The sequence below is a fragment of the Egretta garzetta genome, unplaced genomic scaffold, assembly GCF_000687185.1.
Source record: "Egretta garzetta isolate BGI_Z169 unplaced genomic scaffold, ASM68718v1 scaffold539, whole genome shotgun sequence".
NCBI lineage: Eukaryota > Metazoa > Chordata > Aves > Pelecaniformes > Ardeidae > Egretta > Egretta garzetta.
Window position 1 is genome coordinate 1,491,299 of NW_009260760.1, and position 16,279 is coordinate 1,507,577.

At 36.3% G+C, this 16,279-nt stretch overlaps 1 protein-coding gene across 1 annotated transcript in view; it reads left to right on the forward strand.

The window, feature by feature from the left end:
* Positions 1–6,995: 6,995 nt before the first annotated feature.
* TTN (titin) overlaps positions 6,996–16,279 on the forward strand; it is a 237,954-nt gene continuing 228,670 nt past the window's right edge. Inside the window, 9 exon segments of the mRNA XM_035901431.1 lie at positions 6,996–7,086; positions 9,552–9,755; positions 10,468–10,755; positions 11,519–11,607; positions 11,698–11,942; positions 13,638–13,931; positions 14,171–14,318; positions 14,802–14,921; positions 15,948–16,085. Coding sequence (XP_035757324.1) covers positions 6,996–7,086; positions 9,552–9,755; positions 10,468–10,755; positions 11,519–11,607; positions 11,698–11,942; positions 13,638–13,931; positions 14,171–14,318; positions 14,802–14,921; positions 15,948–16,085 — 1,617 coding nt within the window.

The following is a 16,279-nucleotide window of genomic DNA, read 5'->3' on the forward strand; positions in this document are numbered from 1 at the left end:
TTTTCTTCTCGATTGTCAGTCTGTAAGAACAAATTGAACTTTAGTATTTGAGGTGAGCTTTTTTTCCCCTTGATTTACAAAAGACTATTTAAAACAAATTGTAATGCTTTTCTAAATAATACATGAGGTAAAACAGATATCTGTATATCTATTCTTACCTATGGTTTTCATACAGTATAGTAGAAAGTGGTGTTTATAAGCAGATGAACAAAAAACCCCAGCAAAATTCTTTTGCCAATGAGGAGCACAGCTATTGCGCAAGTGTTCCCAGGGAATGGCTCACTTATGAAACATGGTAGGTGTGTGTGTTTCTTTTCATTTTATATATCATAGATGTCCATGCATTTGTTAAAAGGTCTGCAAAATTTAACAGCATGCATGTATCTATTAAATTATAAGGACTATCTTGATGTCAGTTAAAGTAGTTAGTAAATATATTGTTTACTCAGGGTCTCAGGTTTTGTTAGTAGGGCCCTACTTTCTAAGGTGAGGTGCTAAGTGATGTATTATGCCTTCCTTGTTCTGCATATATAAATGTGTGGGATGATATATAAAGAAATAATATACAAGCAAAACTTGGGAAAAGTGATGTCTGTAGATTTCTTCCTTAGGTATTTCCAAGGAGATGATATGAATCACAACTATCAATATGAAGTTAGTGAATATGGACACTAATAATTATTCCATACCCATTCAAATCTAGTCATAGTTCCCAGTAAGTTGTTCACATGTGAAATAGCTAAAGTAGTTTCAAAAATTGCTTAGTGCCTCAGTTATCTTTTCTGCTTTGGGAGCAACTGACAGTGCCTTCTTCAGCAACGCCTTCTTCAGCAACAAGTAAAACAATTTTCTGCAAGCAAGCTTTAGTGTGTATTGAAAAAGTTTAATATATCTTGCATAATCAGTTACAATATCTCAGGTAAGAGATGTTAGCACAAGAAAATGCTGCAGCATTTCAGAAGTCAGCTGCGGCACACAAACATTGGATATTCTTGTGAATATAATGCATTTTATAGACTTTATTTAAGGTTCTAAAATTGTCATCATGAAGTACCACTTACAGCATTTGCAGGGGAATGGGAGTTGATGAAGGTGGTGGAAATGCATATTGATTTCAGGTCACCATTTAATGGTTTGACAGTTAAGAGAAGAATTTTTTAGTTTTAAGAAAGAAGATGGGTGGGAGGCGGGAAAACAAAATTTTTTTTTCAAAAGTAGACTTTAGAAAACTGGAAATTCAGCAAGGATGTAATATCTAAGTACATTTTGGGATGTGTTTTGTCAGTTCTATGAGAATTTAGGACAGTGTCTTATCAATGAGAAGTTTTATTTGAAGTGACTAATATTTATTTCATTACTCCCCTGGTTCTGCTTATTTGGTTGGGGGGCAGAGTGAGATGAAAATAGTATATGAAAGAAAATATAACAGACATTGTATAGGAAAGAACAGGACAAAGAATGAAGAGAGTGAGGAGAAAATGCAAGTAGAGAAGGAAATGGGAAAGATACTGACTCTTTTTATGAAATTTGCAAATTACCATGTGTAGGTAGATTAAGGGACTAGGAAAGAAAACAGGGTTTATGCTATATTGGCTATGCAGGTACAGCACATAGTAGATTACTGCTATTTGACAAATAATGAAGAAAAGGAAAGGTTGTGGTTTTTTAAAAAAAAATAATTAGAAAATTCCACTTCAAAATCACATTGAAATGTTTCCAAAGTAGAAATTTGAAGCTTTCAGTGTTCAAGAAAGCATGAATTTGTCTTTAAGTTCTGACTACAGTCTTCAGCTTTCAAGGCATCTTCACGTGGGGCTACTAAAGTAATAGTTCTTTTTGTGCAGCTCCACTCATCAAGTCAATTGGATTATTAGGATTAATCAAAGTCAATCACATTTAAAGAGGTTGCTGGTATCAACACCACAGTGTTTCATTGTGTTGAAGATTACCTGCTATTTCTTAAAGGTACTGCAGGACTACAATGTAATACGTATACTATAGTTACATTGGCAATATATAGTTTATACTCAAAACAGTAGCACACTGAAGCAAATGCTGGAATTTTCATGACAATCCCCAATTTGTATGTCTGCCTGAAAAAAAAAGCCTTTGTCATTATCTGGATCTGACTTTTGTTTGATCCTGGAACAAAGAAATAATGTTGTTTTTACCAGCAGTGTTTTTGCTACGCAGTAGTGAGACTGAAGTCATCTTTCTGCTTTTTATTGTGGATACACTGTGTGACACTAAATGTGTAGAAATCACACTGGGCTGATAGTCGTTCTGTTAAGAGAAGGCATGCTAAGTAAGCAATTTGTATTTCCTTGAGAGCATGAGAGAAATATTTCACTGTTTGATTTCATTTCTGAATTCACCAGCAAAAGTAAGAAGTTGAGAAGGTACAAACTTTTTTTGGAATGGAAATAGATTTAACATTGATCAAAAGCAAATGTAAAACTTCAAAAAAAAACCAAATGGGAAGGAACTTATTTTAAAAATGCAATATATTTGGTTTATGTATTTAAATGCAGGAAATTTTTTTCCTTGTAACTTTCAATTATTGTAATCAGTTATTGTTGACTTGATTGAAACAGAAAAATTTGAGCTTCTGTCCATCTCATAACTCCAAAAGCAACAGTTTCCACATTTCTGTCTTTTAGAAATGTTTACATGTTCATAAACTTTTTCATTATTTGACTTAGAGATTGACATTAATGTGGCTGCATTTATTAAGTCTGCAGATACTAGCCTGTGTTCTTTCTCCAAGTTTGATTTTTCACTGAATATTTCAGTGTTCTACTACAGAGAAAAATGGACATCTGCTAATTTAGCAAGTCACTATTTAGAAACAGATGTTGGGTACCCCTTACATAGATCTATTTGGACATTTTTTGTCTTTTAGTAGAAGCTATCTTGTCCTTCCCACTAATGACTCCTTCCCACTAATGAGTGGGAGTTGCATTTGTTATCATACTGAGTCTTATACAGAGATATTAGGCTCTCTGACATCTATTTGCAACAAAAAGTTAAAAATGAGCCATAGTACGCTGACTTTCAACCTCTGTGACAGTCCAGATAGTACCAGTGTAGAGACTATTCCTCCAGTTTCTGTTGTTGTTACTGCTGCATGCCAGGAGTAGCTGTAAAGATGACACCCTATGGAACAGATAAATTAAAGGGCAGAACAAATTTCTGAAGTCATCTTATGAGACCACAGCAATGTGTCCTTTCGTGTTTCTTTCAGATCTGCAAACAGTAGTGTAATAACCCCTTGAAGGAATCATAGCAGTGGTATTCTCGCTCCTTGACGTTTTCTGGAGCTCCTGCCAGAGGTTTCCTTCAGGTTGTTTTCAAACACAAGCGCAGCTGATAGTGAGAAACTCCAGCCTGTGTTTACTTCTCTAGGTATCCTCTGGGAGATCCTTTTCAATGTGGACCTTGGTAACAGCAGCCTGAAGTCCTCCATTTACCAGAGCAGTTAAGCACATCAGCGGTTTTATGAGCCAGTTATGTGCTTAAAGGGTTTTTTAGATATGCATTACATATACATTCCACTTCATAGGGAAGGAAAAGGATTTTTGAATAAGAAGGCAACAATGGAAACAGGCAGATATGGTGTTGTGGCAAAACACCTTCCATTCCAGCTACAGGCGAAAGTAGTCTTCGAACCCTGACCTCTGTTTTGGAGGCAACCAGTCTAACGGTACAATTAGCTGCATAGACTGATGAAGCTGGGCTAGTGGAAGCTCACAAACTAATATGCTGTTCCAGAGATGATTAGCTCTGTGGTCTGCGCAAGGCCTCCACAGGTCCAGAAAAAAGACATTAGATTTAAAATCTGCTTCTTTTTTTCAGAAATTATAGTAGTTGTCTGTGTTAATTTACTTTCACATAATTTATATTTCTGCACTTTGTATGCTATTGGTTTTTAAGCTTAATTTGGAACATCCAACAGGAAAATTCTGAAGATAACAAAAAAACCCCAGAAAACCAAATCTATATATTACCAAATACAATATTAGTATTCAAAGTTATGGAAAAAAAATAACTTAAACAGTACATTCTAATAGTGTGCAGCCACATGTCTGAGCTCAGCTTACTTATTTAGTCTGGTGATTGACACATGCATTTGGTAGCTTCTTCAATGTTTTATAATGAAAGAAAGTAAGGCTGAATTTCACTGGTATGATTACTTCTGACTTGTCCGTATCCTCTGCTAAAATGTTTCTTCATTACTTTCTTCATCTTGTGCTTATGACTCTAGGAAGTTTGTAACAGCTTGTAAACTGCACATTATAAGCAAAATTTCATTACAAATCAGAATCTTTGGGGCAGATGATGTTTCCTGAGTGAATCCCTTTTGTGCTTCCAAAATTAGTGTTGTCAATCAAACCAACAGGTGGTGTATGGTTACACAGAGTGGATCCCCTCTCACAAGATACTTTCTTTTAGGAAACCAATCAGGAGGGGCACTGGCATGATGAGGCAGACCTGTCAGCAGAGCTGGGGTATATAAAGCAAAACAACTATGTTAGCACTTCTGAGCAGTCGTGCATTCCCCGCCTCGCCTCGGGTGTAGGGATTGCAAAAAAACAAAACTACACTGTCAAGACTGTGTAGTTTTGTTTTTATGATTAGAGGCTCTACAATTCTCATGCTGGGATTGTCTAAAAAAATCTTACTCTGGATAAGGACGTCGTTCAAGGAGATTTCGTTGGGCTTAGCCCACTCTTACAGGCACTTTGAGAGATCAGGTTAGTAGCATGTTTCTGCTCGCGTAATGAGTATTTTATTAGTCTTTAATAATCCTGATATGATCTATTATTTATAAATTTGCTCACAGGGGGCATGGTTTTCTGAGTATAGACACGAAGCGCTTAAGCTGTCTGGCCAGATTATGTTTCAAATTTCTGGGAGTAAATTTTAATAACACAGAGAAAAGTTTCTCCAGACTTAAAGACTATAAAAATTAATATTTGCAAAGTGCGTGGAAACATCTGCTTCACTTAAAAACTCCTTTCTGTTGGGAGTGTTCAAGGTTATGTTACTGAGAGATAAACTGAGAAGCTCCAAGAATAGCTCTGATAAAATGCATATGGTATCAGCTAAGCGCTGATGACTTTTTAAGGGAATCAACTGCTAAGGTATCAATTACATGGCAGCTCTGGAACACTTGTCTGCTGTCATTCAGGGCTGGGAAGGTTATTTCTGGAACATGACATTTCAGATGCATACTTTCAATTCTAATTATACAAAAAGCCTTATAAGATCAGATCTTCATCACAGAAATTTGCCTAGACAATGAAATATATAAACTTTGTGTGAACTCAATGACAATTCTACTTAATTAAGTGATTTCCCATCTATTCTGGACGACAGGAAATTACATATATATATAAGCTTTCATAATGTTTAATTATATTGTTAAGATTATTTCCATACATCTTAGCTGAGCTTCAAAACATAGTTATAACTGAAGTAAATCCTTCTTTGTCTTTGTCTTCATCTGCCTTTCATAAAACTAGTGTTGATCCTAGTGAATCACATATGACAGACATTTGTCTTCATCTGCCTTTCATAAAACTAGTGTTAGGTTGGAATGTTGGTAATTTCTTTCTCACTTGAACTCATTTCTTCCCACCCTTGAAGCTGAAAAGCTTTGATAAAAAGCTGTTCGTCTGTCAAGGTGGAACAAGTATTCAGATAACCAGTAAATGCAATAAAAAGCAGCTCAAAACCCAATACAATATCCAGTTCTGCTCTTATGCACGTATTGTATGTAAGCATCATGCACTGATTTCAGTGAAGGAACTCATGTCGTGAAGAATTCACCCCTTTGAAAGGTAGCATAAATTTGGCTCATAGTGAAAGAAACTCACTTTCTCATTAACTTATAAGTTAATCCTGGGACTGTCACAAAACCAGGCACAAAAGCCAATGTAAACAACAGTAAATGTGTGAATGAGATTGACTTGAAAAGATTATGGGGTGAACCCTTGTTTAGTGAGACATGATATGCTCTCAGGGGAATTTTTTAATGAGAAAAATTGTAACTTTAATATATGTATGATTCTATTAAGAGGATACTGGCTACATTTTAAAAACCTGCACAATTCAACATCAGTAAATAAATTTGTTCATGCAAGTATAAAATACTCCTGATACAGAAGTTTTTCTAGTGGTAGTGTGCTATTGCAACATAGGATCTTGTGGCATAGGAAGAGAAAGCAAACTATTTTTCTTTCAGATTTCACATGGATCTGCAGTTGTTCAAACCATCAGTGTCAGTGGCTACCTTATATCCTAGCTCACATTTCAAAGGTGGCTGTCGTCCCATATTCAAAATTCCACCAAGATACTCTCTAAGAAAGAGTAGAATTTTATCTGCATCTTTAATGCCAATGTGCTTCTGTGTAAAATGAAATTATTCACTACATACAGACTGCTTTTAAAACAAAGCCTCCTGGCATTTCTTTAATTATTAAAAGCCAAATAGATTGTAGACCTTCACATTTTTTTCAGTTACTACTTACTGACCTAGCTGTTTTCCCATTGGAGAATGCAAATGTTTTGAACCAAGAAAAAGTTTTCAAATCACTCAAACAAATTTTTACATGGAGTTTATTTTCTCTTTAGGTAAAGGAGATTAATGGACAAATCGAGGCTAGATGACCTGCACAAGGTCATGCAATGAGTCAGGCAGAACTTTGCCTCCTGCTGCATACTTGTAATGTCAAATCACAGCTTCACTAAATATAACAGTTTCACATCTAACTCAGCCAAGTGTGCCCTAAATGTAATTTGCTATACAACTTTGTCAAAACCTACAGTCTCCACATTTCCTCAGGTCAATATAATTTAAAACTGGGAAGAGTAAATTGTTATGAAAGTAATTACAAATATTCCTAAAATCTAGCAAGAAAGATGTGTGTATAATAACAATTTCACCATTGATATCTAATTATGTTTTTGTTGCTTTCAGAGTGCCTGTAAAGATGACGACAAAAGCACCAACATTTACACAGCCATTACAAAGTGTTGTGGCACTGGAGGGTAGTGCCGCAACCTTTGAGGCTCACATTAGTGGTAAGGTTTTAATTCATTCTTGCAAGATTGATTTTTTTTTTTTTTAATATTTATGTTGAGACAAACAATAACACTTGTCACAGATCATAATCTGATCTGAATGGGTTAATATCAGTGTTGAAATGTGAATATATATCCACACCATATGGTACTGATCGGCACTGTGAGGTGCTGTCAGATATCCACAAACAACGCTTCCCAGGCAATAGACAATCATCCTGCCAATGAGGCTGGTGCCTAATTCTCATGTATGTTAGAATCATCAAAACTGGGGGTGAATAGCATTAAAAGTATATACATAAACACACATACTGTGCTGGTAAGGGAACTTCATATGGGTGCAGAGAGAGTAATCTTGTTTGGATGATGGTCAGACAGAATAAGGAGTCAAGGTGCAAAAGGCAAGGCATATGCTAGTTCTTCATTGACGTAATGCTAAGCCTTAGTCTGGCTAAACTATATTTCTACCTTCTGTGCCCTTGAGTTTGCTTAATTCCAGAGTTCTGGCAGGGTGGTTAAAAGCACAAAATCTAGGTCCACGTGGTCACTGAAGAGAGTAGAAAACCCTGGTTTTCTAGATAGTAGATCTGTATGGTGATCATGATGGTAGTACAAGGCTGTATTAATATAATTGGTTGATGCAATTTAAAGATGCCATATAATTTTGAATCATACTTCATTTGACCAGTCTACACACTATTGCAACACCCTATTCTGTGCAAAACCCCATGCAAACCCCCGAGATAACTTTACCAGCTAACCAACACCCTGTTCTAAGAGTGCCTCTGACCTCAGCAGTGACTAAGGAGAAATGACACATGTTCCTGCTGATGGAATTATATTGTCTTACAGGCATTAGCAATGTGATGATCCACATACCATAAAACACTGCCCAGATACTCTGTGACAGGTGCAAACACATGATCTGTCCAACTATAAAGCTCTCTTGACATCTATGGTCCACTGTGGTTCATCCCTTGGCCCCTTTGGATAACACTGGCTCACACGAGGTTCACACAAGGTGTTTGAACATGTCCTGTAGTCTACATCCACGATATTTTTTCATACCTTATCCTGTTATTTGGCCCTCTGCTCTTCACTTAATTGTCCTGACCTTCTCTTGTCTGTACACTCTAAATTTTCTGTGAAAAGTTTCTTTCCACTGATAGTTATTATTAATATGAATATATAAATATATCATCAGAACAAGTTAGGATGCTAATATTATGATTCAATATGTAATTTTGGCTATTTTCATTTGTGTGCTATCATGGAGTACTTGGGAGGGGAACTTGATTTCTTACTAAGAGAAACAGCAGTTTTTCTAGTGGCATATACCATATTTGTTCTTTAGTCCCAAATATCATGTGAGACAATCTCCTGTTAGCTTTTATTCACATTGTGGGATTCTGGAATATCTTCCCTGCCCCAAAAGCATCCACCAAGATTGACAGATCTGACAGTGGCTTGGCATTTAATTTTTCTAATGCATAAAAAACATGAAAGTTTTATTTCTTGAACTAATTGCATAAATAATGGACTATACAGCTTTATTCTGCTACATCGTCTGCCCTTCCTATCTGTCATGAATTACTGTGAATTTGAAATTCAGAGTTTCTGTTTATCTCTGACAACACTGCCGTTTTATATACAAGTATTAATAGAGCTACAATTTGAGCATGAAGAGCCCAGTTAATCTAAGAGTACCAAGAAGAACTTAGCAACCACCTGAGATACAAAATTGTTACCTGTTCATCAAATGGATTTCAGTTGAGTAGAACACTAGGAAGAGAATTTCCATTAGGAATCTAAAATCACCATTTAAAGATAAAAAGCCAGCAGTAGATACAGATGAAACTCTTCTGACCAGCATAGTCTTGCTCATGACCCTGGCAACAAAAGAATAATATATATGAACAACAAAAGACCAGCTGATTCCAGCTGACTGTTTTCCACCAAACTCAAACAGAATTCACCCAGAAAAAAAAGAAAAAAAAAAAACCCAAAACATTAATGGGACTTGATGTTAATGTCTATAACAGTCACTTTTTCTTTTACTTCATTTTCTTAAATCATTTAGTGTTAGGACAACTATTGTACTGGATAATTTTGCTAGCAACACTACTTAGATACTAGCAACTAAATAAAAAAATACCTGACGTGCATCAGTTCATCCCCCTCATAATTATGATGAACTTTTTTTCCTCAACAGTATTGCCAAACACTACAGTCCACTCATTGTTCAAGTGATTTCCTAAATGCAGTAACCTGTGCAGTTGTCCTATTGCTCTGTATATTTTAAAGGCTTTTCTAAAAAGAAACTCCTTTACCACTGTGTTACTGGACATATACCATATGCCATTACACTCTGCTATAACTGTAAACATGAGTGACTATTACGGTAATTTTGGATATCTGGCATTTCATAGCACCTTAATATCCTTTTTTCTTCCTTTTTTCTTCAGGTTTCCCAGTTCCTGAGGTGAGCTGGTATCGGGATGGCCAGGTTCTCTCTGCTGCAACTCTGCCCGGTGTGCAGATCTCGTTTAGTGATGGCCGCGCTAAACTGGTGATCCCCTCCGTGACAGAAGCAAACAGTGGAAGATACACCGTACAAGCCACCAATGGATCTGGGCAAGCAACTAGTACTGCTGAGCTACTTGTCACAGGTATGAAGCAGCTAAAGAAAGGCACCTCTCTCTGCTAGCAATGTCAGAAATAGCGTGATAGGAGAAGTGTCACAGATAATGAAAAATGCTTGGATATGAAGTACACAAATTCAGGAAATTCCTTTTCCTAAAGCAGGTTAGAATTCAGCGTGTATTCTCACCAGTAATTTCTAACAGTGTCCTTTACACCTTAACTGTATAAAGTTTAATCTTGATCTTGTAAACTCTTAATCGCAATTACAAACTTTTGGCTTAGCCCTGTGTACTTCTGCTCATGTGATCTGTCACACGGGCTACATTCAAACTAAACATAAAAGAAAGGATAAAGTTTTGCAGGATGGATGCCTTAATGCTATTTAATGATATAAATGATATTTAACAGAATAACTCACATAAAGCGCCATACCCAAGAGACTGCACTTAATACCTATGGTTATAATCAATGTATCTCTAATTCTAGAAACATTTTCAATCATGGGCATAATCAGAAATATCAGAAATTTTATACACATGAAGAAAGTTAAGGGTGTTTGCACCTTGGCAAATCAACTCTTAATGTTTTGAATGTTTGAGAAGGTAGTAACATCTGTCAGTAGCACGTGAAGGAGAAATAGACCTTGTGTGCTTCTAGTAATGAAAATACCTAGCCCTTGCAGTTCTTTTTTTAACAGACATTATTGTTTTTCTATTTATTTCTTCAATAAAACTGCAGCTGGAACAGCACCACCCAACTTCTCACAACGACTACAGAGCATGACTGCAAGACAGGGAAGTCAAGTTCGGCTTGACGTGAGAGTGACTGGAATCCCTACACCTGTGGTGAAGTTCTATCGGGATGGAGTAGAAATCCAAAGCTCCCCCGATTTTCAAATTTTACATGAAGGAGACCTTTACAGCTTAATAATTGCAGAAGCATATCCTGAAGACTCCGGTACCTATTCAGTAAATGCGACAAATAATGTGGGACGTGCTACTTCAACAGCTGAATTGCTAATTCAAGGTAATGGAGTTAAAGTTGCCTAAAAATAAGAGAGCATTTATTGTTGTAATGGTACAATATGCAACACTTCAAAGTTATATCAATAAGTTCATTTATAACTTCTTTCTCAAGAGTTATTAACTTGCTGTGAAAAAGCAGTGTCTTTGGTGAAATTTGCCAAGATTTTTTGTCTGAGAATTTAAAAGGATCTTTTCTCCAGAATGGGTGGTCTTTAAACTGAGAATATAGTAGATGGAAAAAAGTGTGGGATGCTTTCAGTTGTTCTCATTTTGTTCTGTATATTTCTCTAAGTTGTATTTGTAAGATGGCTTTGACAGAATAGATATATTAGACTGCACAACTGTACATGTTCTTGTAAATAAACCTTGTAAGGATGAAGAGAGTTCTTAAATAGAAGAGAATTGTAGCCGTGAATCATTCTACCCAGAACAGTCTCGCTTGGATTTCACCTCAGTCAGGCTTCCAGACTATGTAGTCATTTGAGATCCAAGGCTGATTCTGAAGAATTTACAATAAATGTGTTTTGTTTTGGTTGGTTTGGAATTTTTTTTTGATGACATAGTAATGCAGAACTATTATTTCAACTGTTTTCACAATTATCTGTTTATAGATACTGCAGAAAAAAACAGATGGTTGCTTAATTCTTTCTCTATTGTTTATAAACATTTGTATATAATTGGAATTGACCATGCACTTATTTCTGCAACTGTTTATTGTTTGTTGCCATATGCAATTCTCCTGACCATGTTTTCTCTTCCAAAAGGTGAGGAAGAAGCCGTTCCTGCTAAAAAGACAAAGACAATTGTTTCGACTGCTCAGATTTCACAAACAAGACAAGCCAGAATTGAAAAGGTATATTTTTCAAAAACAAAGCAGGTAAGGCTAAAATGTGGATGGTTGCTTCTACAGTAGCTCAGACTTGTTTCCTTGATTTCATTGCAGAAGATTGAAACCCACTTTGATGCCAGATCACTTACAAGTGTTGAAATGGTCATGGAAGGTGCAACAGCCCAACAGCTCCCACACAAAGCACCTCCACGAATGCCTCCTAGACCTACATCAAAGTCACCAACCCCACCTATAATTGCTGCAAAAGCACAAATGGCACGACAGCAATCACCATCACCTGTTAGACAATCACCATCACCTGTAAGACATGTCAGAGCACCAACACCCTCACCAGTAAGGTAAATTTATTCTTTCAAACAAGATTGCTTTTTGAATCACTTTCACATATAGTAATGATGCTGTAGAATGAAAGCACAGTACAAAATGGAAGAATGCACTGACTTAATATTGACTTGAGTTTATTCTGACTGTGTGCTATAATGTGCTATATTTGCCGCTGCTGTAGAAATGGATCTCTTATGTAAATTTTCTATCCCATATGGAAGAAAATCCTTTAGAGAATAAATCCCATTTGATTGCTCTACATACAGCTGAAGTAGCACTCAAAGCTCCAAGTTCACGATGAAAGAGAAGAAAACAGTAGAGCAGTTGGCCCTTGGTTATTTTAGACAAACAGAGAATAGAGCAATGACACTCTGATGAGTGGCAAACAAACAGAATGGAAGGACTTGTAAAAAAGCCATGAAGAGCAATGACACTCTGATGAGTGGCAAACAGAATGGAAGGACTTGTAAAAAAGCCATGAACACATGTCCTATGTGTGTGATGGTAAAGACTGCAGAAACAATGTTTTGAAGGTAAGCAAGGTAATGAAGTTCAGCTCTGCTTCATAAATGGTCTTGAGAGGGAAAGTGAGTGATTTGAAGAACAGGGCTTTTGGTCTGGGAAGACCCCAGGACATCTGTGCTGAGAGCAGGTAAAGAGAAAATTGCTTTGGGAGTCCTGCAGTTTCAGCATCCTAAAGCACCAGCGTCATGGAAGGAATGTCTCCAAGCTGAGTGCTCAGAAAAACCCCATTCCAATTGCCAGAGCTAGGGGTGCTGGTGAATTTTGCCCCGTTGAGAATGACTTGCAAGGACAGGAAGAAATGGACTGATAGTAACTAGCAAAACCAAACAGCACAGATGAAAGAATAATTCAATAGTGCCACCTAGAGTGTATATGGTTTGTAATCCTCTGCTAGTCAAACTGCTTTTAGACGTTCTTACGCATTAGAAAATAAACCTAAAAATTAATATGCTGCTGCTGCCCCCTACTGCTGAAACTTGTTAATGTTACCTGGGAAATGCAACATTAAAAAAAAAATCCTCTCAAAGAAAGCCTGTTAAAGCTTTTTGAAAAGTGCTTTAAACTATCTCCTAGGACTGGGGTTGAATTTTTGGAATATCAAAATTTAGAAACTGGCACTTTCCAAGTGGATCCTAGTTATAGTGGCTGGGATTCGTAACCATAAGTACGGAAAAAAATATAAGCCCTGATCAGAAGCTGGCCTGGCGTCTGAATGCATGTATGGAGGACACATGGAAATGAGATGTGTTGCAGGTGTAGATACAGTTATGTTGTTGCTAGGGGGCTGCCCCAATATGTAATAATCACGACCTGTACCTTTTATATTATTCCTATTAGGAGAATTAAAATAGAGCAAATGGAAACTAAGGATGTATTTTTATATTTCAAATATATGTGCCTGAGTGAAATGCCCTTTGACATTTGCCTTTATTTCTTTTGGGAAATGTAACTAAGCTACTACAGAGATGTGCTACAGTTATGAGTACGACAAAAACACACATTAGGCATAATGTTTAAAGTGTCATTTACAAGTAGAACACCTCAAAAACTTTTTAAAAATCAAACTACAAAGTACTAAAGTTACTCTAAATGGGGAGTGAATTCAAGTTCAAGCTGAAGTTGTTTGTATAGTTGCCATTGGATGACACTACATTAATTATATTAATACTTTATTTTTTCATTAGGTCGGTTTCTCCTGCTGGAAGAATCTCCACCTCACCTATTAGACCAGTGAAATCTCCATCTCCAATACGTAAAACACATGTAGTGACAGCAGCTGGGGCCGAAGTCCTTCCTCCTTGGAAGCAGGAAGGATATGCTGCAACCACAGAAGCCCAGATGAAGGAAACAAGAGTATCTACAAGCGCTACCCAAATAAGAACTGAAGAAAGATGGGAGGGGAGATATGGGGTCCAAGAACAAGTTACCATTAGTGGTGCTACTGCTGGTGAGGTGGCGGCTGGTGCTAGAGAGGTAAAGTCTATTTTTGGAAAAAGCATTGGTTTTGCTCTGTGTGTGGACTCACCACAGCTGAACAGATCTGCTAAATGGAAGCTGAGAGGCTGTGTACAAAAATGTGTGTGTGTCTGCTGTTGAGAGAGTTCTGCTGCAAATATGTAAATGCTTCTTTGCCATATTCTGTCTCTGTACTTGTTTTGTACTTCTAAATGTGTGCAAAACATGAAAAATGTCTTTTGATGTGACTAATATAGGTGAGAAAGGACAGTGAAAAAACAGCAGCTGTTGCTACGGTTGTTGCTGCTGTGGATCAAGCCATGGTGAGAGAACCAGCTCCAGGTGTTGTAGAGCAAACTGCTAAAAGGACAGCAATGACTGCAGTCCACGTTCAACCTGTTCAGGAGCAGGTAGAAATAGAGGACAGACATTCTATGATTTTCCCTTTACCCCTTCATCCAACATGCAAACAAGGCATGATTCACTGTGAGGAATTAACAAGATATTACCCAGTGCACTGCAAAAGCATGCATACTCGTATAGAGTATCTGTACTGTAAAGGAATGTTTGTGGATCACCTAATTCCATAGCTTTCCATTATAGCATGACTGAACTAATTATTCTTAAACTGTTTTTAAGTTTAAGAATACCTTCTATGAAAGTGATCCTGTATTCTCCCCCATTATTTATTCTCTAACATTAATCTTACACTGATGAAGTTTTTCCTCTAATATGTAATTTATAATTCTTCCACTGTGAATAAAATAATTCCCCCTTAGTATTTTTCCTTCACTTGCATTCCTCTCTTATTTTTTTCTACTCTTCTTTTGATGATCAATTTGTTAAAATGGATTTTAAGGCTTTGGTTTTTTATTTGTTGCTATAAAAATCAGATGAGAAAGGAGGCAACGGTAGTAGTTACCAGTGATAAAGCCACAAAACAAACAGTAATATCGAGAACTAGAGAAGGAGTCGTTACTTCACAAGAACAAAGGCACATCTCTCATGAAAAGGTGAATACAGATGTTACCTATGATTGTCATACCCTACCTTGTTCAAAAATCTAGTATCTCTTAAAAAAGACAAGCCTACAAACAAGACAAATGACATACCATAATATTACTTTTTCTTTTATATATGTCCGCTCTTTTAGTTTACATTGCTATCATTCTCCTATCTCTCCTTGATGATGACTGTATTTCCTTTTTTTCTTTCACTTCCATTATTAATACCTAAGAAAGTGATAAACTTGCAAAACATTAACTTAGAAAAAAATCTAATTTTTATAGATTGTATGGTGATTTACTAGATAGTACTCTCAATCATTTAAAGAGTGACATGTAGGAAATACCTCTTAAATTTTCCATTTTTTTTTTTCTGATTTTGTTTCTAAGCTCGCCACTCGGAGCCTGCTTTGTTTGTTGGCAGCACACTGGGTCAAAAAAGGAGACAAACTCATTCTGCATTGAAATCGATTTTGAAAATACTAATGAGTAATTGGAATTCAGATTATTTTACCATGTGTTTTATCAGACAAATGTGATTTACTGGAAGCTTTTATAGAGAAACATTACATTTGCATTCTAACTGAAAAACATGAGAAAGAATGTGTAACCTATCTTTAAAGTACTGAGAAAAAAGAAAGCCACCTGGGCAAAAAATTGCATGTCTATTTGCAGATTACATCTGAACTTCTTGGCAAAGCAAAAGTTACCTAAAACTTGATTTAATATCCTGAACTTTCTCAAACTGATTATGATGCAGGACAGTTTTTCTCTGATCCAATTTTTCTTTTGTAACTGCTTTCAGTAGCAAAGCAAGCTTTTGTGGAATATTTTTTTTATTTTTATGCTAAATGTATATATGTTTTATAAAAAGTCTGTTCATGTTATTGTTGTTTCCAGGCTAGATGATTTTGAAATCCAGAGTGACATTTTTCCTCCCTTTAGTTTATATCCTCTTTGCCAAATACATCAATAATCACATACTTTATATTTTTTAATGAAGATATTTAAATTTCTTTATTTGTAAACATCCAGGTAAGAAAAGAACCAGAGAAAGTCCCAGTACCCACAGTAATAATTGCCACAGACAAAGCCAAAGAACAAGAAAGAATATCAAGAGCTAGAGAAGAAATATCTACCAGACACGAGCAAGTGCACATTGCTCATGAAAAGGTAAATGAATGTTACAGATGTGTAGCTCATTGTTATACTCTAATAAGTTTATAAAGCCTCATTCTTCATCAAATGTGCTACGTATCTTTGCTCTGCTTCTTTATGAAGAGAAGACTGCAAAATGAAAACTTTATAAAACAAAGTATTCCAGATATAAGCCCAGCATTTCAGGTCCAGTTCTATTGACTTCAAGG